Source organism: Ovis canadensis, chromosome X (assembly GCF_042477335.2).
Source record: "Ovis canadensis isolate MfBH-ARS-UI-01 breed Bighorn chromosome X, ARS-UI_OviCan_v2, whole genome shotgun sequence".
Classification (NCBI taxonomy): domain Eukaryota; kingdom Metazoa; phylum Chordata; class Mammalia; order Artiodactyla; family Bovidae; genus Ovis; species Ovis canadensis.
This window is the reverse complement of record NC_091727.1, coordinates 44,158,108-44,179,835: the sequence shown is the minus strand read 5'-3', so window position 1 is coordinate 44,179,835 and position 21,728 is coordinate 44,158,108. Positions and strand designations below refer to the sequence as shown.

At 40.0% G+C, this 21,728-nt stretch overlaps 1 protein-coding gene across 2 annotated transcripts in view; it reads right to left on the bottom strand.

The window, feature by feature from the left end:
- LOC138930209 (amine oxidase [flavin-containing] A) overlaps nt 1-21,728 on the bottom strand; it is an 84,791-nt gene that overhangs the window by 49,020 nt on the left and 14,043 nt on the right. For both annotated transcript variants that reach the window (XM_070289920.1, XM_070289919.1), the window contains exons 2-3: nt 17,107-17,201; nt 5,828-5,965 (exon numbers count right to left, since the gene is read on the bottom strand). In XM_070289920.1, the coding sequence (XP_070146021.1) occupies nt 5,828-5,965; nt 17,107-17,201 (233 nt within the window). The remainder of the gene's footprint in view (nt 1-5,827; nt 5,966-17,106; nt 17,202-21,728) is intronic.

Here is a 21,728-nt window from a genome sequence, read left to right as displayed (position 1 = left end):
GGGGACCAGATCTATGGCTAAGGGTATAAGCGATGAGGTCACCCTGGTGAATGGTGCCACATATGACTCCTAGGCATACCCACTCCACACCAACCCCTGGAATCCATAGGAGCCCTTACCGCCAAAGTAGCATCTGAGGACTCCAAAGCCTGTTGGGGTAAGATGATTTCTGTTGTATCTCGGAGTAGTTTGTTAAAGGGGTTCACAAGTTAACTGCCCACAGAATAAGGAATGGTGTGATGTAACTCACAGAACCTGAGTTCAATACCTGGAAAACCCCACTTTGGCTCCTAAACTCTCTAAGCCTCAGTTTTCTCATGTGTAAGATGGGGTAAATAATGCTACTACCTCAAAGGATCACTGGGAAGCTCAAGTGAGGTAACGTAGATATATGTGTATTACAGACAGAAGGCAACACCAATGCGTGGAATCAGGAGGGATGAATTCAGGTGATTAAAAGAAAGGAGGCGAAGACAGGACAATCGACATCCCTACAAATGCCTAACACTTTTGGCTCCTTGGGTTTCCTACTGAGAGGGGTGGAAAGTGAAAGCATAACTTTCTTTGAAGACAAAAGAAAAGACTTCTGTGAGTTGGTATGGAAAGGTATTAAAAGCGGCTTAAAAATATATGTCCCCGATCCAAAAGAAACACCTTATTAGAGGCAAAGGGTCAAAGTCGCAGTTATATCTGGCAAGCATTAAGACAAACTAACCAAAAAAAAAAAAAAAAAACACCCACATCTTGTGCTTTCAACACAGCCTACTGGCAAAAACAAAATTCACCTCTTAGCAACAACAAAGAAAATTACTTAGCATTCCAGAACACACACGTTCTGAAAAGCCTTTGATTTCAGTCGTTGGCACAGAAACATGGAGTAAATGTGTGGGAAGAACAGAACAAATACTCAGAAAAATTGCTTGCTGAACTGTTACTATCAGGAAAGCCTAGACTGTTTCAAACAAATCTTTATCACATCATTCTCTAAAAACAAATGTGCGGTCTATCTAGTCTGTATTTTTATTTAGGGAGGATTCAAAAAGCAGGCAGAAAGTGAAAATGCGTAAAAATATCAATGTCTCCTTTAAAGCAGTCCCTGCAAAAAGCCTTGCTCCATCTCTGGCAGTGTTCACCCTCTTGATACCTTACCTGCATTATTATGGTCTGGAGAAACGCATGGAAAGCAAAAGAAAAGAAAATGAAGTATTTCTTCCTCTTTTTCCAAGATGCGGCAATGCAAAACTTAACCCAAAAGTCTCCACAACTCAATGGAAGTAACTCATTAAACAACTGCAAAGATGGGGCATCTTCTTTACTAACACAAGTAATCAATCAATCAGTCCAAGAGATGTTCAAGTCCACCTGCTTCCTGTACACCTTCCAAAAGAAAGATCCATAGAGTGCATTTTAAACTAAAGTATCTTGCTGACATGACACCATCTCAAAGCTACCTTTTACGTTAAAGACATGATTAATTTCCGTTAATTTCACAAATCAGATACAGTCTCCCAAATAAAGCCATATCAAATTCACAACATATATAAAACCTGTTCACTGTAGGAATCAGTCAGGAAACTATGATATGAGAATTGGATTTGTTAAACCAGAGTTAGAATAGCAACTCTATTCGCAAGATCCATGAAGGATACAGGCAGAAATCTTACTTAGTATTACTTACTGTTTGTTGTTTACTTATTTCCTCCCCTGAAATGGCAAGCTCTATGTGAGCAGGAACCTGAATCATGTATCCATCAGTCTATATCCAGCCTAGAACAATATCTGGTACACAGTTGATTGTCCAGTGACTACTTACTGAAACAAATGAATTTAGCATAACCATAAGCATCTTCTAAAAATAAAGTAGATAGGGACTTCCCTGTCAGTCCAATGGTTAAGACTCCATGCTTCCACTGCAGGGGGCCTGAGTTTGATCCCCAGTTGGGATCACAACAAACTGGAAAATTCTTAAAGAGATGGGAATACCAGACCACATGACCTGCCTCCTGAGAAATCTGTATGCAGGTCAAGAAGCAACAGTTAGAACTGGACATGGAACAACAGACTGGTTCCAAATTGGAAAAGGAGTATGTCAAGGCTGTATATTGTCACCCTGCTTATTGAACTTATATGCAGAGTATATCATTTCTATGATGAGCTGGATGGAGCACAAGCTGTAATCAAGATTGCTGGGAGAAATCTCAATAACCTCAGATATGCAGATGACACCACCCTTATGGCAGAAAGTGAAGAAGAACTAAAGGGCTTCTTGATGAAAGTGAAAAAGGAAAGTGAAAACGTTGGCTTAAAACTCAACATTCAGAAAAGATCATGGCATCTGGTCCCATCACTTCATGGCAAATAGATGGGGAAACAATGGAAACAATGACAGACTTATTTTTCTGGGCTCCAAAATCACTGCAGATGGTGACTTCAGTCATGAAATTAAAAGACACTTGCTCCTTGGAAGAAAAGTTATGACTAACCTACAGAGCATATTAAAAAGCAGAGACATTACTTTGCCAACAAAGGTCCTTCTTGTCAAAGCTATGGTTTTTCCAGTAGTCATGTATGGATGTGAGAGTTGGATTATAAAGAAAGCTGAGTGCTGAAGAATTGATGCCTTTTAACTGTGGTGTTGGAGGAGACTCTTGAGAGTCCCTTGGACTGCAAGGAGATCCAACCAGTTCATCCTAAAGGAAATCAGTCCTGAATATTCATTGGAAGAACTGATGTTGGAGCTGAAACTCCAATACTTGGGCCACCTGATGCGAAGAGTTGAGTCATTTGAAAAGACCCTGATGCTGGGAAAGACTGAAGGCAGGAGGAGAAGGGGACAACAGAGGATGAGCTGGTTGGATGGCATCACCAACTAATGGGCATGAGTTTGAGTAAACTCCAGGAGTTGGTGATGGCACACTGCAGTCCATGGGGTTGCAAAGAGTCAGACATGACTGAGCAACTGAAGTTAACTGCACTGAACTGACGGACTAAGATCCCACTAAAGCAGGTAAACTTAGTCCTCTTGGGGAAGGGAGAGAGTGGAAAACACCACCCAGCATCTATCCCCAGTGCTTCAGAGACTCAGGCTTGGGACCACTATCAAAATTTGCCCCATAAACACAATCTAGCTAAGGTCAAGAATAGCTCTCTGGTGAAGAGTGAAAATCATCCTAGAGTAGGTGGAAACTGAATGCACTACAGTCTGCTGACAGAAGAAACAATGGAGGTATTCTTGAAGGCTGCAGATTAGTAAAATTTAAGAGCTGGAGCAATCTGGATCATAAAGAATATGCTTGGTTTAACTAGACAGCCGCAATCATCCAGTTATTTGCCCACTTCATTTCAGTGTTATTTACTGAAAAGAATATACTGTATTAGATTACAGAAGCTGAGCTTGTGAGGAGAGCTAATGTAGAGTGTCACAAAAACAATTTGCATTATTAGCCCAATTCATGACCATGCTGGCAGGAAACGTCCTTTCTTCTCCCTAGAAGCAAACATAACACTCAGAGTGGAGATATTCTGAAATAAGTGGAATTATTTTTTGCTATACAATTAATTGGGCTTCCCTGGTGGCTCAGACGGTAAAGAATCCACCTGTAATGCAGGAGACCTGGGTTCTATCCCTGGGTTGGGAAGGTCCCCTGGAGGAGGGCATGGCAACCCACTCCAGTATTCTTGCCTGGAGAATCCCCAAGGACAGAGAAGCCTGGCAGGCTACAGTCCATGGGGTAGCAAAGTGTTGGATATGACTGAGCGACTAAGCACATACAGTTGATTATCATTCTTACTTGGAATAGTTAAATATCTTCCTGCTCTTTCCCTAATCTGGCCTCCTCACTTTCTAGTTTCCTGGTCATTATAAAAACATCTACTACCTTGAGTATTTCTCATTGCAGAAATTATGTGATTTATCAGAAACACTAGCAGAAAGACACTCATTCAGGTAAAATAAATTAACCTTTAACTGGTGCAGTATTTTTTTTTTTTACCTTAACTTTGTAGTCTACCTTGGGTGAAAATAGGTGCTCCTTGGAAGGTTAAAGTATGTGAGAGGATGGTTCAATGGTAAGTGTTTATTTATTTATTGGCTGTGCCACGTGGCTTGTAGAATCTTTGTTCCCCAACCAGGGATCTAACCCAGGCCATGGCAGTGAAAGTCCTGAGTCCTAACCACTGGACTGCCAGGGAATTTCCTAACAGCATATCTATTCTTCACCTTTCCATTAGATGAGACTGTCTTAAATTAAAAGAACAATCTTTAGCATCTTAAGAATATAAGTAAGTCCTAAACTTCATAAAGAGCACGTATGTTCAGGGGATAGGTAGACCATTACTAGTTTTATACCTTTGTCAAGTCACTTGACCTCACTGAACCTCAGTGTTTTCCTCTGTAAAGCGGAGTATAAATTTGCTCAGGTTCCAAGATAATCACCAGACTTATTTGAGTCCTAGTTGGACTAGACAGTAAATTTAGATGACTGTTTAACTAGCAGTTGAGTAGTACAAAGGATTTGGTTTCTCTCCCTACATTAAATATGATAATACAGGTCAAAGTGCTCAATACATGTTATTTAACAGTTGCTATTACTCTTACCTTTGTCATTACTTACTAGTCCAAGTAAACATCATGCCGTGCAGAGAAGACAAAGTGGGGAAGCAAAGGAGTTTTTCCTTTTTGATCCTGGACTATTGAAGCCAGTATTCATAAATATACTTTGTCTAACTTTTTTTTTAATACTTTTTCCATTTCTCCCTTGACCTCTGAACCCAGTTTTTCTAAAGGCTTCTGGTTTCTTTTCTCATTTGTCTGACTGCCAAACTCCCCCAAGCATCGCAAACCAACCCAAAGCAGCTAATCAAAGTTTCCCGAGATTCCTGACCTCACCCACTGGGCATCAGTGTCCATACGTACATTCAAGGATCCTCAAATCTCTGCTCTGAAAGGCCCTGAAGATGGCACACCCACATGATTGCTGGGGGTTGGGTGATGCATCTGTTGAGAAGTGATATGTTTAGTGGTGTGAGAATCCTGGCATTAGAAGGAGTAAATGACCCCTGCTCTGGTGATACTAGTTCCAGGAAGTGAGCTGCAGTATCAGACCAGAAACTTGATTTCTCCAGGCCTTTTTTTCAGACTCCATCTGCTCTATGTTTGGCTTCAGCAAAAAAGAATAACATGGGCAACAGCTGCTGTTCCTTGAAGGGATAGCAGCACTTTGAGTTTAAACAATCTCTTGTTTAAACAGTAGGAAATTGCACAACTGAGCTAGACTTCCCAAGAGTCATGGCTAGGTGCAGAGAAAACGATCAAAGTGTGCAAAGAAATGTCAGGTAAGGATGAGGATGAATGACCCATTTAGAGTCTTAAGTGGCCTCAAACTGTTGTGTTCCTTGGGGCCTTAGAATTGCCTCATAGATGCCTCAGGAGCTGCCTGGGCTCTGTGTGTGTGTGTGTGTGTGTGTGTGTGTGTGTGTGTGTGTGTCTATTCAAGGTGCTTCCCTTAGCCCCAGAGGGATGGGAAGAAAGGAAGCTGAGAGCCTTCCACCCCTATTCCAGCTGGACTAGGTAGGGTGTGGCCTTCTAGGGCCACAGTGGGTGAGGTGGAGGAGGACAAAGCTGAAGAATGCCCACTTTCAGTGACTGCAGGAGTCCACAAGGACTTTTTTAAAAAGAAGGAAAGCAAGGCAGAAGACTACTTTAAAGCTGAGAACCTACTTTCGTGATTGCTTTGACAAAAACAAAAACTGAAAACAAAACCAAATGTTTTCCCAAATAAAATACTTCCCCATTGAGTAAAACACTTGAGTAAAACATCAGGCTTACCTTGACATAATGAACAAGACGCTCATTTACATTCACTTTGTAAGTTTCTAAACCCAGTTGCTTAGATAACCGTAAGATCCTATTCTGGGTCGGGCCTACATAAGCACCGCCAACATCTACGTAGTCAACATGTTCATTCTGTAGAAAGAGAAAAAGTGGCCAGAAGACTTTGGTTAGAACTCTAATATATATATATATATATATATATATATATATATATATATATATATATATGTTGCTAAGTCTCATAAAAACAAAAAGAACCTGTTTATTTTTTACAGTTTAAATGTGCCTTACATCTCTCTTTCAAAGGAACACTGAAAATAGCAATCCTTTCACCTCAAGAACTGACCCCCAATCCCATATGATGTCACTAAGCAGTCCCATTTGTTTAGTTACTGATGAGGCCAGTTTGCCAAGAACATGCACAAAGAATAAAGAACACTATAGTACATCCTGCCCATCTAGGTCTTTTTCAAAGCATTTAGGTCATCTGTGCTTTTCTTTGGAGTTGTTGCTGGGAGGGCCACCCAGAGATTTATGAGGCCTAACTTTCTGATTTCCAGCAGATGAACTCTTCAGTCAGCCCGAACTGGTGGCCTCCTGATCCTATATTATTTATTTGGCTGAGCTCACTAGTTGTGGCCCATGGACTTAGTTGCCCTGCACCATGTGGGATCTTAGTTCCCAGAACAGGGATGGAACCTGAGTCTCCTGCATTGGAAGGCAGATTCTTAACCACTGGACTGCCAGGAAAGTCCCCTGCCTGATTATTTTTTATTGTGTGCCACTCACTGAACATGAGAAATGAAGAAATAATCTGAATCCTGGAAGGATTATATCTTTCTCAGAGAGGATTTATGTCTGCTTCCGCTCAGCACTTGGGGATGCTAACATTACTAGATAATTCTATTGCATTTTCTGTGCCCCAAATGATTTGAAAGCAGGTTGAAATGCAACGTGGCCTAGTCATTTTACTGTTCTCCTTTAGTGCTAGGATGCAGTCCAACCCAAAGCACAAGGAGTTTACAAACACCTCCTTCCGTAAACACACACTTTGGTGGGCCCTGCTGAAGAAGCTGAAGTTGAACGGTTCTATGAAGACCTACAAGATTTTTTAGAACTAACACCCCAAAAAAGATGTCCTTTTCATTATAGGAGACTGGAATGCAAAAGTAGGAAGTCAGGAAACACCTGGGGTAACAGGCAAATTTGGCCTTGGAATACAGAATGAAGCAGGGCAAAGGCTAATAGAGTTTTGACAAGAGAACGCACTGGTCATAGCAAATACACTCTTCCAACAACACAAGAGAAGACTCTACACGTGGACATCACCAGATGGTCAACACTGAAATCAGATTAATTATATTCTTTGCAGCCAAAGATGGAGAAGGTCTATACAGTCAGCAAAAACAAGACCGGGAGCTGACTGTGGCTCAGATCATGAACTCCTTATTGCCAAATTCAGACTTAAATTGAAGAAAATAGGGAAAACCACTAGACCATTCAGGTATCACCTGAATCAAATCCCTTATGATTATACAGTGGAAATGAGAAATAGATTTAAGGGACTAGATCTGATAGATAGAGTGCCTCATGAACAATGGATGAAAGTTCATGACATTGCACAGGAGACAGGGATCAAGACCATCCCCATGGAAAAGAAATGGAAAAAACCAAAATGGCTGTCTGGGGAGGCCTTACAAATAGCTGTGAAAAGAAGAGAAGTGAAAAGCAAAGGAGAAAAGGAAAGATATAAGCATCTGAATGCAGAGTTCCAAAGAATAGCAAGGAGCGATAAGAAAGCCTTTCTCAATGATCAATGCAAAGAAATAGAGGAAAACAACAGAATGGGAAAGACTAGAGAGCTCTTTAAGAAAATTAGAGATACCAAGGGAACATTTCATGCAAAGATGGGCTCAATAAAGGACAGAAATGGTATGGACCTAACAGAAGCAGAAGATATTAAGAAGAGGTGGCAAGAATACACAGAAAAACTGTACAAAAATGATCTTCACAACCCAGATAATCACGATGGTGTGATCGCTCATCTAGAGCCAGACATCCTGGAATATGAAGTCAAGTGAGCCTTAGAAAGCATCACTACGAACAAAGCTAGTGGAGGTGATGGAATTCCAGTTGAGCTGTTTCAAATCCTGGAAGATGATGCTGTGAAAGTGCTGCACTCAATATGCCAGCAAATTTGGAAAACCCATCAGTGGCCACAGGACTGGAAAAGGTCAGTTTTCATTCCAATCCCAAAGAAAGGAAATGCCAAAGAATGCTCAAACTACCGCACAATTGCACTCATCTCACACGCGAGTAAAGTAATGCTCAAAATTCTCCAAGCTAGGCTTCAGTGATACGTGAACCGTGAACTTCCAGATGTTCAAGCTGGTTTTAGAAAAGGCAGAGGAACCAGAGATCAAATTGCCAACATCCGCTGGATCATGGAAAAAGCAAGAGAGTTCCAGAAAAACATCTCTTTCTGCTTTATTGACTATGCCAAAGCCTTTGACTGTGTGGATCACAATAAACTGTGGAAAATTCTGAAAGAGATGGGAATACCAGACCATCTGACCTGCCCCTTGAGAAACCTATATGCAAGTCAGGAAGCAACAGTTAGAACTGGACATGGAACAACAGACTGGTTCCAAATAGGGAAAGGAGTGCGTCAAGGCTGTATATTGTCACCCTGCTTCTTTAACTTCTATGCAGAGTACATCATAAGAAATGCTGGACTGGAAGACGCACAAACTGGAATCAAGATTGCCAGGAGAAATATCAATAACCTCAGATATGCAGATGACATCACCCTTATAGCAGAAAGTGAAGAAGAACTAAAAAGCCTCTTGATGAAAGTGAAAGAGAGTGAAAAAGTTGGCTTAAAATTCAACATTCAGAAAACGAAGATCATGACATCTGGTCCCATCACTTCATGGGAAATAGATGGGGAAACAGTAGAAACAGCGTCAGACTTTATTTTTGGGGGCTCCAAAATCACTGCAGATGGTGATTGCAGCCATGAAATTAAAAGACTCCTTGGAAGGAAAGTTATGAGCAACCTAGACAGCATATTCAAAAGCAGAGACATTACTTTGCCAACAAAGGTCTGTCTAGTCAAGGCTATGGTTTTTCCAGTAGTCATGTATGGATGTGAGAGTTGGACTGTGAAGAAAGCTGAGCCCCAAAGAATTGATGCTTTTGAACTGTGGTGTTGGAGAAGACTCTTGTGAGTCCCTTGGACTGCAAGGAGATCCAACCAGTCCATTCTGAAGGAGATCAGCCCTGGGATGTCTTTGGAAGGACTGATGCTAAAGCTGAAACTCCAGTACTTCAGCCACCTCATGCGAAGAGTTGACTCATTGGAAAAAACTCTGATGCTGGGAGGGATTGGGGGCAAGAAGAGAAGGGGACGACAGAGGATGAGATGGCTGGATGACATCACGGACTCGATGGACGTGAGTCTGAGTGAACTCCGGGAGTTGGTAATGGACAGGGAGGCCTGGCGTGCTGCAACTCATGGGGTCACAAAGAGTCGGACACGACTGAGCGACTGAACTGAACTGAACTGAACTGGACTTGACCTTCAGTTGCCCATGCTTTGTTAAGATTTTGAAAATACTACTCAGTCTCTCGCTTTCTTTTCTAGTAGTCAGCAAACTCGCACCTCCCCACCCCCAGGGGAAAAGCAGGTCAATGTGTTCTGGATGTTGGTCTAGTGATTCTTCACTACCTTGTTAGCTCTCTGGTGCTTTGAAGATGTGTGTGTGTGCATGTGTGTGTATGTGTGTGGTGTCTATGTGCAACTTATCTAGTATCCTTGTATGTATTAGGACGGCTGGGACAATTTACCTTATCTGCTATTTCCATAAAATTGAATGCCTAGAACCTTGCCTTCCTCGGGTAATATAATCTGATATTATCTTTCCATGGCTGGATATGCTTTGCTAACTTTTTGTTTAGAATTTTTATATCTGTGTTTATAAGTGACACTGAGATTGCCCCAGGAGTCTCCTCTATTCTCCAGCCCTTGTCTGTTTTCTGGCATTACAGTATTGCTAATCTCATGAGTTAGTGATTATACTTTCTTCTGTTCTTTAGAAGGGTTCATATATAAACAGAATAATCTCTTCTTTGAACAGTAGGTAGGACATGCCTGTAGAGCTATCTAGGCTTAGTGTTTTCTTTGTGGGAAAAACTTAAACTCCAGATTTAGTTTATTTTGAGGTTAAAGCACTACTCATATTTTCTATTTCTTAATCTGTTAATTTTTATAAATTATGTTTTCTCATAATATATACATTTCATATGTGTCAAAAATATTGCTGTAAAATTCAGGACCTCCTCTTCTCATTTACTGTTTATTCCATCAGTGGTTATGTCTTCATTTTCACCCCTTTTATTTGTTAAGAGATCTCTCCTTTTCCTTTTTCTTAAAATACTTAGCAAACATGTCAGTTTTTAATAAGACTTCAAAAAATCAACCTTTCTATTACTGATCATTTTTATCAAGTATTTATTTTATATATCATTGATTTCCTTTTTCCTTTTTTTTGGATTTTTTACACTCAATTTTCTATTTCTTGAATGCTTAGCTTATTCATATTGAGCCTTCTATCTTTTTCTGATAAAAATTTAGGCTGTGAATCTTTCTCTCATATGGTTTTAACTACACAACTTTATTTTAGTATTTGCACTACTGTGTAGTTTTAAGTGTTTGCAAATTTCCATTACAATTTCTGTCTACATCAATGTTTCTAAAAGTTTTGCTGTGTTTTAATTTCCATAGCTGGAATTCTTTTCAGTTATCTTTCTGTCATAACTGCATTGTGGTAAAAAAAAATGGATTATATGGTATCAATCCTTGAGGTTTACTTTATGACCTAGCACATGGTTGATCTTCAAAGATTTTTCATTTCAAAATGAAAAGAACATATAGTCTTCTGTTAAGTAATATGTATGTTTTATATAAGTCCATTAGAAAAAGATTAATTGTGCTCAGCCTTTGTTTGCTTCATTTATTATTAATTTAGAAAAGTATGTTAAAAATCCCCTAGTCTATTGGGCATTTATGTTTGATTATTATCAATTTTTGCTTTATATTTTGAGGCTACGTTATTCAGGATATACAAGTTTAGAACTGTTTAGTCTTCCAGGTCTCTTATTGTACTGATACTTAATTCAATGAAACATTTTTTTTGTTTAAATCTTATTTTGTCTGGTATTAATCTAGTTAAAAAAGCTCAGATTAGTATTTGTATACTATCTCTTTTTCTATCTTTCAGTTAAAGTTTTCTTTATTCTGACATTTCCCCCCTTTTAACTGAGTTAAACGCATTTATATTTTATTTCTTTTAAAATGTCTTAAATTTACTTATTATGGCTTTCCATTTATCCCACTGTTAACAGTTTCCTGCCTGATTTCTTTCCTTCTTTGGGATTAAGGGTTTTCTTTTGTTTTCTTTTTAAGATTTTTCTTCTACTTGTTTGGAAATTATACACTAGGCCTACTCTTTTAGACATTTCTTTTAGTGCCTAGATTCCTTGTATGTTTTGTCCCTTTTTTTTGGCTCTGTTACTTTTGACTGTAAGTCGTTTGTTTTCTTTAGAACCTTTTCTGTGTAAGTTATTTGTCCTAGGTGGACAGGAATTGAGTCTATTTCTGCCAGCATCCTTGGTACTTTATATATTCTAAGGTTTTTTTCATGCCACATAGGTAGTGTGAATTTAGATGGAAACCACAGATAAAGGCAAGGTTTATTTTTATCCCTTTTTGAATGATAGGATTCATTTCACTTTCATGTCCAGAGTATAGCACAGGGAATTCCAATTTGGAGTGTTTCCTATTAAACTTCCTACCTTTGACAGGGTTAGGATTTTATCTCCTGTTCTCTGCGTGCCATCCCGGTGGAACTGCAAAGTCTTCAGGGTTCAGTAGGCATTCAAGGTGAAAGTCAAATTTTGAGTTCAAATTTTGAATTCCTAAGCTTCATGTTTTTACTTTGCTTTGGGGATTCATTAGTTCATTCAATAACTATATCTTGAGTTCCTACAAGGTACGTATGGATCAAGATGCTTCTGTTTTATCAGTGAACAAAATAAAGATCTCTGCTCTCAAGGAGCTTTCATTTAGTAGGAAGAGACAGAAAATGAACAAGAACCATAATAAGTAAATATCACAGAAGTAGATAACATTTACAAAGAAAAAACTAGAGAATGACAAGACAGATTGAAACTGCAGAGGAGAGAAGGAAAGATTTCAGGTTCAAATACAAGCGACACGTTGGCCTCCAAAAAACAGGTGATCTTTTCATAAAGACTTGAAGGAGGTGAGGGAGTTATCCATGTGGCTATTTGGGACAAGAACATTCCTGGCAGAAGAAAGAGCCAGTGTAAACATTCTAAGGCAGAAATGTGCCTGCTATGTTCACAAAACACAGACTAGCGTGTCTAGAAAAGAGTGAGCAAAGGAAAGAGAACTGGAGATGAGATTAGAGAAGTCAAAGGCAGGGAGGGCAAGTCATGGAACACCTCACAACGCATTGAAAGAACATCAGCTTTTACTATGAATGAAAAGGGGAGCCTTTGGAAGGTTTAGAGCAGAGAAGTGCCAAGATCTGACTTAGGTTTGAGAGCTCATTCTGGCTGTCACACTAATAGTAGATTTTAGGGGGCAAGGGTAAAAGCTGAGAAAGTAGTTAAGAGGCTATTGCAGTAATCTTCCCTGGTGGCTCAGATGCTAAGGAATCCGCCTGCAATGCAGGAGACGTGGGTTCATTCCCTGGGCCAGGAAGATCCCCTGGAGAAGGAAATGGCAACCCACTCCAGTATTCTTGCCTGGAGAACCCCATGGACAGAGGAGCCTGGTGGGCTACAGTCCACAGGATCCCAAAGAATTGGACACAACTGAGAGACTAACACTTTCACTTTCTCTAGAGATGACTGTGGCTGCTACCAGGTGGTAGCCCTGGAAGTGGAGGGTAAGGTTGAATTCTGGATATATTTTGAAGGCAGAGCCAAAGGAATTTCCTGACAGAATGAATGTAGGGCCTCATGGGGTTAAACATGATTCCAGGTGTTTGGGGGAGTTGCCATTCTCCCTTATGGGGAAGGCTGCAGGAATAGTGTTCTTGATGAGGAAGACAGGAAATTCAGTTTGGATGTGTTAGGTCTGAGATGTCTGCTTAACATCCAGGAGATCTGCAATTTTCTCAGCTCAAGGTAGCACAATATATTTTATTCAGCATTTTACTTATTTTAAGAGGGACACTCAGTCATTCTGCCATAATACCAGAAATGAAGTATTCCTCTGACTTCTGTCCCTCATATAACCTAATGTTCCCTTTTACCAACTACTGGTGTTGTGCTCCAAACCTTCTCCAGTCTCCAACATCCTTATTAAGATGTGAAGAACAAAACTGGAGTCAGTAGTCCAATACATTTAACTAAGACAGCAAGAGAACTCTTGGGAGTTTCTAAACAGGATGTCTTTAGAATACTGACACTATTTAAAGTAAATAATCCTAAGTGAAGCAGTAAAAAGAATGAGACATTTCACAGAATCTTTCTTTACAAAGTGGAAACACTGGAAAGGAGACGCCTCAGCTTCAGCAGGAAGACAGTAGAACTATGACACCATATTCTGCTATGCTGCCCCTCAGTCTTTAGGATCTCAGTTTGGATCTCATTACTCTGGGAAAGATTGAAGGTAGGAGGAGAAGGGGATGACAGAGGATGAGATGGTTGGATGGCATCACCGACTCAATGGGGACATGAATTTGAGCAAGCTCTGGGAGATGGTGAAGGACAGGGAAGCCTGGTGTGCTGCAGTCCATGGGGTTGCAAAGAGTCAGACACGACTGAGTGACTGAACAACAACAACTCAGCCTTTGAAGAGGCCACCAACACACAACCTATTAGGAAAACTAATACACCACCCCTGTGGTAGCCTTGCAGGCATTTCAACTTCATTCATTTGGTCCTAAAGAATTATGGGGGAATCATGCTAGCACAAACTAGGAAGTTTTGAATGAACAGAAGACGTATCTGAACCACTGCCAAGGGACAATATCAAATTTGATATTTCAGTAGTTAAAGATCCAGAGTAACTTTTATGGCATTTCCTCCCCACACTCTGATTATGCTAGTAGAAGCAGCTGTAACAATATTCAACTCAGTTTCTGATTAAATACCATTTCTGTGCCTGCTTTACAAAGCCCTTTTTACCCCTTCTATTCATTTGAATTCATCTGAAATCTTATAGATGTCAGGTCCTAGTTTCTCAGCCTTTCAGAGTTAATTTCTCACATTCCATAAGGGAATTTTAATATCATACTCAATACACAATAGTTCATGTATGCCACTGATATACATAAATGATGCAGCATGAAAAAGCAGCCTGGGGCAATAACATAGATGGGGCTAAGCATGTTGGAATTCTCATTTCCCTTGCACAAAGAAACTGTTTCTAGACTCAAAGGTATAGAAAACAAACTGGTATTTACTAGAGAGAAGAGAGAAGGGAGGAGGGGCGAGATAGGGGCATAGGAATAAGAGGTACAAAGTACTACGTATAAAATAGATAAGGAACAAGGATATATTGTGGAGCACAAGGAATTACAGCCATTATCTTATATTAACTTTTAATGGAGTATAATCTGTAAAAATACTGAATCACTATGCTATAGCCTAAAACAATATAATATTATAAATGAACAACGTGTGTGTTAGTCGCTCAGTCATGTCTGACTCTTTGCAACCCCATGGACTATAGCCTGCCAAGCTCCTCTGTCCATGGAATTCTCCAGGCAAGAATCCTGGAGTGGGTAGCCATTCCCTTCTCCAGGAGATCTTCTTGACCCAGGGATTGACCCCAGGTCTCCCACATTGCAGGCGAATTCTTTACCATCTGAGCCACCAGGGAAACTATACTTCAATTAAAAACAAAACAAAACAAAACTAAGTTCTGCCAAAAGAGAACTGAAAAATCCACAACATGACTGATGCTCTTATCTGATAACCAAAAGGTTTTAGAGATAAGCAAAGTAGGGCAAAGTGACAACTTAATACCTATCTCCAAAATGAAGGAATATTCTTCAGAAAATGACAGATGAATCATATCTATTAAGGTGGTACAGGCAGAATATGCAATCCTTCTTTTGCACTATAACACACTACCTTCAATTAGAACCTGAAGTTGGAGGGAGCGTCAAGCCCATTTATATCTCACTGCCCAGATGAGAAAACGGAGATGTAAGGTGCTAACAGTACTTACCCAAGGTAAGACAGGGTGTCAGGCCAGTACAAGGGTCAGAGCCCCAGTCGCCTCACTCCCAGACCAATAGCCTCCCTCTGAGGAGGTACTCAAATGCTTCAAATGCAGTTTATGTAGATTCACATTAATTTAAAGCAAGTGAGCCTACAGCAAAGAGCAGCACTTCTGTAGGGTCCCCTAAGGATCTTGTCAGAATGCAGAGTCAGCAGGACTAGGACAGGGCCTGATACTCTGCATGTCTATCAAGCTCCAGGGTGATTCCCAGGCAGGTGGCTCACAGTATACTTTGAGTAGCAGGTTGTAGGGTACTCTTAGAGCTGAGCAAAGTAAAAATAGGGCTATGATACATCCTTGTACATTTGAAAAGGCAGAAAGTGATGGACAGAAGGGGAGCTTGGCTTGGTGTGACTGAAAAGAGCTGGTACAATATCCTTGTTTAGATGTTGGTTGACTATTTTATACCCGTGTATGCTCCTTTTCCCATGCCTGCTTCTATTATGCAGCCTGGAAATCTTAAATACTTGCTTTCCCAGGCTCCCTGGCAGCTGAGGGTAGCTGTGTGCCCCAAATCTAACCAATGAGACTAAAGCAAATGTCTCACGGGGTCTTCTGGAAAAAGAAAGGTTTTGTTGCAGATAAGACTTGGGCTGCCTCTTCACGTCCTTTCCTGCCTTGAGTGAGGGCCTGATGCTGCCAGATGCTGAAGCCATCTGGTTACCACTAGGCAAGAAGCCAACAGGAAAAGAATGGCTGGGCAGAAAGACAGAGAGATCCTAAAGATTTGCTGACAAAGCTGAACCCCTGCACCAGCCTGGACTACCTACCACCAGACTTCTTCTTATGTAAAAGGACTGAATGCCTGGATTGCTTAAATCATTGTTATTATCACTGCATAAGCCATTCTATTATAAGTCTGATACATTTTCTAATGAGATGCTTCCTCTCCTTCCAGTCACTTCAACAGTCTGGTTTTGTCCCTATTGCCAATCCTCAGCCTTTAATGCTCAATTTGTGTGCTCTAGCAAAGGGGCTCATTAATGACCTTCTAAAAGCCAAATACAAGGGCCTCTTAACAGCCTTCATCCTGTGTCAAATGCCCCTGGCATTTGATTCTATTCATCATCCCATCCTCTTTACTGATTTTCATGGCACTGCCCCAATCTGGTCTTCCTCCTCTGCCTCCACTGCTCCTCTCTGGCTTCTCTGCCTCTGGCCCCCTGCTCAAATCTGCATGTTCCCCAACTTCCACCTTTGTCTTTATTTCTTTCCCACCCTAGATCCTTCCCTGTATACTTTCATCAGATCTCACAGATCCAACAACCTGCAACTATTTCTTTAAATAGTTGTAAACACCAGTTAGCTTGCATTTTTCCCAAAATGGTGATGTAAGCCTAAGTATTAAAAGGCTGTGACGTAGCAAGAACTGGGGTTCCTTCTTATGCCTCACTGACCCCACCTGAGCAGAGTGCCTCTGTCAGCAGTGCACCTCTTGGAGAACAAGGACTGCGGAAAAAGTTGCACAGAAACACGCTACATTGGCCTCTGCTTTCTGTGGTCACACTTCTTTTAAGTTGTGTGTCCTTGGATAAATAAACAAGGAATCTATATTTTGTGTGTGTGTGTGTGTGTGTGTGTGTGTGTGTGCGTGCGTGTGTGGTGAACGTATAGTCACTTCAAGTCCAGCTAAATCTTACCTCACCTGAGATACTATATCTTCCATTTAGGTCTCTGGTATGGAAATGATGATGCTGTATTGAAATTATTTGTCCAGGTTTGTTTTCTTCACTAGAATGCAAGTTACTGAAGGTCAGAGGCTGACACTCCTTGGTGGGTGTTTGTTGAAAAGAACAGATACTTATTTAATAAAATAGTCTAGGACTATGGTGGATCAATGGCTTAACTACATACACTCTTGAGATTTCCCCCAGCTCTGGGACTTCCAATGACCCCACTTCTAGTTTGTGTGAGATTTTGTATTTATGTAGGTATCAAAATCATTTACCCTCACTGTGTATGTTCTTCCTCCAACTCTCTCCCGGGCTTCTAAAACCAAAACATTAACTTCATGTTCGGCTAAGAGTTTGGCAGCAGATAATCCTAGAAGGGGGGAAAAAAAAGTCGAAGAACATATTAACATCTAAATGTGAAACACTGAAGATTTAAGCAGGTCTACATAGAATATAAATGCAAAACATCATATACAATTCATTGATTGTCCTATCTAATAAATTTTGTGATTCTATCTAATCACTTCACTGTGATTACTGAACCCCAAATTTTATAATCTAGAATATATTATATTATGTATCATAATTTAATTTTATTATCTATCATAAGGTTGGTTAAAATGTAATAATTTAAAAAATATATAGGGGTTTGGTGATAATCAAATCATATGCAAAAGAATCTATTGAACCCCTCAATCAACCCTTATCATTCCCCTCTTCTAGAAATCCTTATCATTCCCCTCTTCTAGAAATCCTGACTGTATAAACAGAAGTGTTTTCCTGGAAACTCGCCCTACCTTACACCAGCCCACAGTGCTTTACTCAATTTAAACCCCCCTATAATGACCTCTGATTATTTATATCTGGATTACATGCTAGCTAGATCTTGTCTTCCCAACTAGATTAAAAATGACCAAAGGCAGGAACCACGTTTCATACTTTATTTATTTGCTCAAAGCTGTGTACAGGCTTTCACTAATCAATAAAAACTTTCATAAAAAGTAGATTTTTAAATACGGTATAGTAAGGGAATTCTCTGGTGGTCCAGTGGTTAGGACTCATTGGTTGCACTGGTTCAATCCCTGGTTGGGGAACTAAGATTCCACAAGCCAAGTGGTAAGAAAGCAAATGAAACGAAATGAGAGAAACAAACAAAAAACCCCAGTATAGTTAATATCAGAAAAGTAGAGGCAAATGTTGTAGGTGAACATTATATCAAGGGTGCATGCTATGAACATGACTTATCACTGATGTTAATCTTGATCACTGAGGCTGAGGTAGTGTTCGGCCAGGTTTCTCCACTCTAAAGCCATTCTTTTCTCTCTCCTCCCATGCTATACTCTTTGGAAAGAAGTCTATGTAAAGTCTGCACTTAAGAAGTACACTCCACCCTCAAGGAAGTAGGACATAACTCTCTACTTCTTAAGTAGAAAGTGTTAGTCACTCAGTCGTGTCTTGACTCTTTGTGACCCCATGGACTGTAGCCCGTCAAGCTCTTCCGTCCATGGGGATTCTCCAGGCAAGAGTACTGGAGTGGGTTGCCATGCCCTTCTCCGAGGGCATAAATTATTTGAAATTCATCTGCACAGGACATTTGTCTCTTCTCCCCCAATTATTTATTTATTTAACCATTTATTTAAATCCTTATGGATTCATAGACAGTAGTTTTATACTTCCGGGTATAATCCAATATTATGTTACTTATTTTGTTGCTCAAATTGTTTCAGCTTTGGCCACTTAGCATTTTGTGTGTATGTATGTATATGAGGACTTCATTACTTTCTAGTATCACAAGATGTACCAGGCTCATCTTTCTCTGCCCAGCCCTACAATCAGCTATTTCTCCAGTGAGCACTGGTTCCTTTTATTAGAGAACAGGGTTAGAAACCAAGATCTGGGCTCTAAGCATGCCCGCTACTACTAGAGAATCATGTTTCTAAGACTTCTCAGCTCACAGAGTAAGGAAAAAAGGGCATGTATACACATTTTTAAATCTACCTTTTTTGTACTTCAATTTCTGTCTTATACCTAGTCATCTTTATACTCCTCTATTTAAAAAAAAAACATGAAGCAGACTACATAAACATACTTCAAGGAGAAAAAAAGTCAGAATATTAGGGTGAAAAAGAAATAAGAATGACACCAGAGATAAGATTAGTAAAATGATATCTAAATATGTGTACAAGTGGTTAAGAGGAAATGTTCTTAGTGATTTTAAAGCCCAGTAGCTTGACAGTTCATTTCTAATGGTATATATGCTAAAAACAGAAAAGAATTGCAAACATTTTAATCAGTAATCATTTTGTGGGTGCTAGGTTTAGAATTGTTATTTTGAGGCCATTATGTATGTAATGTGAAACAAACCAAATGAGTAATCAGGCTGCTATCACTATGATCCAGGATTTGGGGCCTAGGAATAAGGAAATTCAGATGTAAGAACAATGAGACTAAGTAGAAATCTGGGGCAGGAAATGTACAAGATGGGTCTGGAACATCAAATCATAACAGAGAGCAAGGAGGCTAACAGAGACCACTAGGATCGTGACAAAACGGCTCAGAAATCTATCTATAAGAACTCCCACTGGCCAAAGATGGAACAGTTTGAGTATCAAATAAAAACAACTGCAGGGAGTTCCCTGGTGGCCTAGTGGTTAGGAATCTGGGCTTTCACTGCAGCACCCCAGGTTTACTCCCTTGTTGGGTAACTGAGATCCTAGCAAGCTGTGCAGCATGGCCAAAACAACAACAACCCCCCAGCTGTAATGGCTTAAATTCACTCATAATAATAATAAATAAATAAAAACTCTCATTGATCACCTTTGGAAAATACTAAGGAATCAAGTTATTAAAAAAAAAAACAAAAGAATTTGGCATTCATCCTATCTTCCCATTTTACACTGAACCTCAAAGTAACCAGGTAGCTAACAAAGGGAGATTTCACTGTATGGAAGTATGCTAGCTCATAAGTGAAGACAGGAATAATTAGAATATCAGCATTTTGCAACCTTTAAGGAATTAATAGATATAGTGCAATGATTGTCAACAGATGCTAACATGACACACACAAGAGAGAGAGAACCAGACGTTAGCAGGCTCTTAAAGGAAGTGCATACCACCATGTATGAAGTAATTAGGAAGAAAGGAAGGAAGGAAGGGAGGGGAGAACGGGAAAGAGCAACCAAACTAAACTCTAATGTGATCTAGACTCAAGATATGACACTTAGGGGCCAGAAGAACATGTTAAATAATATCACTGGGATGCAATCAACAAAATCTAGCTTGTAGGAAATCATACAGGAATACCTGGTTTCTTTCATTTTTTAAAAAACAACTTGCCTGCTCCTGCTCTCTCTCCCCCTTTATCCTTCACCAGCTTTTCCTCTAATAAACTTCTAAACATGGCTAGTTCTGTCTTAATGTCTGTTCTCAGAGGACCCAGACTGACATGGTACTTTGTTGATACAGAGAATGGTATAAAATATACATACCCAGAATCAAGGATGAGTTTGCGTATACAAGATCTAAAATGCAGGCTAAACCATAATATCCAGCGCTGCTCTCTGCTAATGTTTGTATGCACCTTTGACTACTTCAAGTACAATGTACCGTTGCATTACTGACATCCATCCAAGATTTAGGTATGCAGCAAATATTTAGAATCTGCTCACAAAAAAAGGCATCCCGTGACAGTTTAAATAAATGTGAGCCAATGTCTGCAAACTTTGGTGCAATGTGTTTTCTGGGACAGAGCCAAAGGCCTCTTCTGCTGACCATCATAAGAAAAGAAAAAGGATGAAGGTGTGATGAAAAACACTTATGCATAAATCTTTGTTATGTTTATTTCTGTAGGATTACATCCTAGAAGGGAGATTACTAGGTCAAAAAATATGAACATTTTTTAGGCTCAAAGCACTGTTCTATATTGAAAAGCAGAGAAACTCAGATGCAAAAAGTTTAATTTCTTCCCAGTTGCCCTTAATCAATCTAACCGTAAACCAATTAGATTGATAAAAACACCCTTGGGTTTGCTAGAATTACTTGATTAGCTGCTCTTCTGAGGGAGGAGGAACTTGCCCTCCGCATGCTGCCTAAGGAGAAGCAGAGGTGGCTCTGAATTCCAGCAGCTGTTGGGACCTGTAACAATTGTGCCCCCAGAGGCAGCCTGACAGTTGGTTTAGTGCTTCACATCCTACAGATCAATTTCAGGTGCCTTTCCTATTGCCTCTCAGTCTTTCTTCAGAATAGATTTTATTACCCCCATATTCCCGATAAGGAAACCAAGTGCCTGATATGTCCACAACAAAGTCTCCTAAAAAGCGAAAATTTTTATTTCTTGCACCCTAACTTATAAAGCTGGAGCCTCAATAAAGTAGAATCTAATGTGTAATTCTAAACAAGCTTGATGAGTGGGGTTCAGCGACAGTAGTAAATAAACACTACTCCAGCGGCTAAAGGAGGTTGAAGAAGCAGGGCTAGCTGAGCCAGGACAAATGAGCACGCCAGTAACAAAGGTCATTTTGCACTTTGGCATTTAAGGATATAAACAAAATTAAAAAGCTTGGGGGTGGGGGGAAGGTTTCAGGAAGGTTTCTTTACAGGAAAATGATTGGTCCAATCTCAGTAAGGGCCAAAAAGTTTGAGCTCTTAGAGAAATAAGTAACATGTTTAAAACCTTTCAAAGGGATTCCAGAAAAAATGGTTTTCAAAAGGTCTGTTAGGGAAATTAAAATGGAAGCAGTCTTGTTCAGGCTTCAGAAGTAGGGGAGCGGGCCTCTGATCAATTTCTGATCCTGCTTGGACTACATGTTTGCCTATAAGCACACCAATTGTTACCAGCAAGTTAAGCGGCACTTTATAGATAAGAAAGAGGGGAGGTCTTAGAATTCCTTAAGCCCCT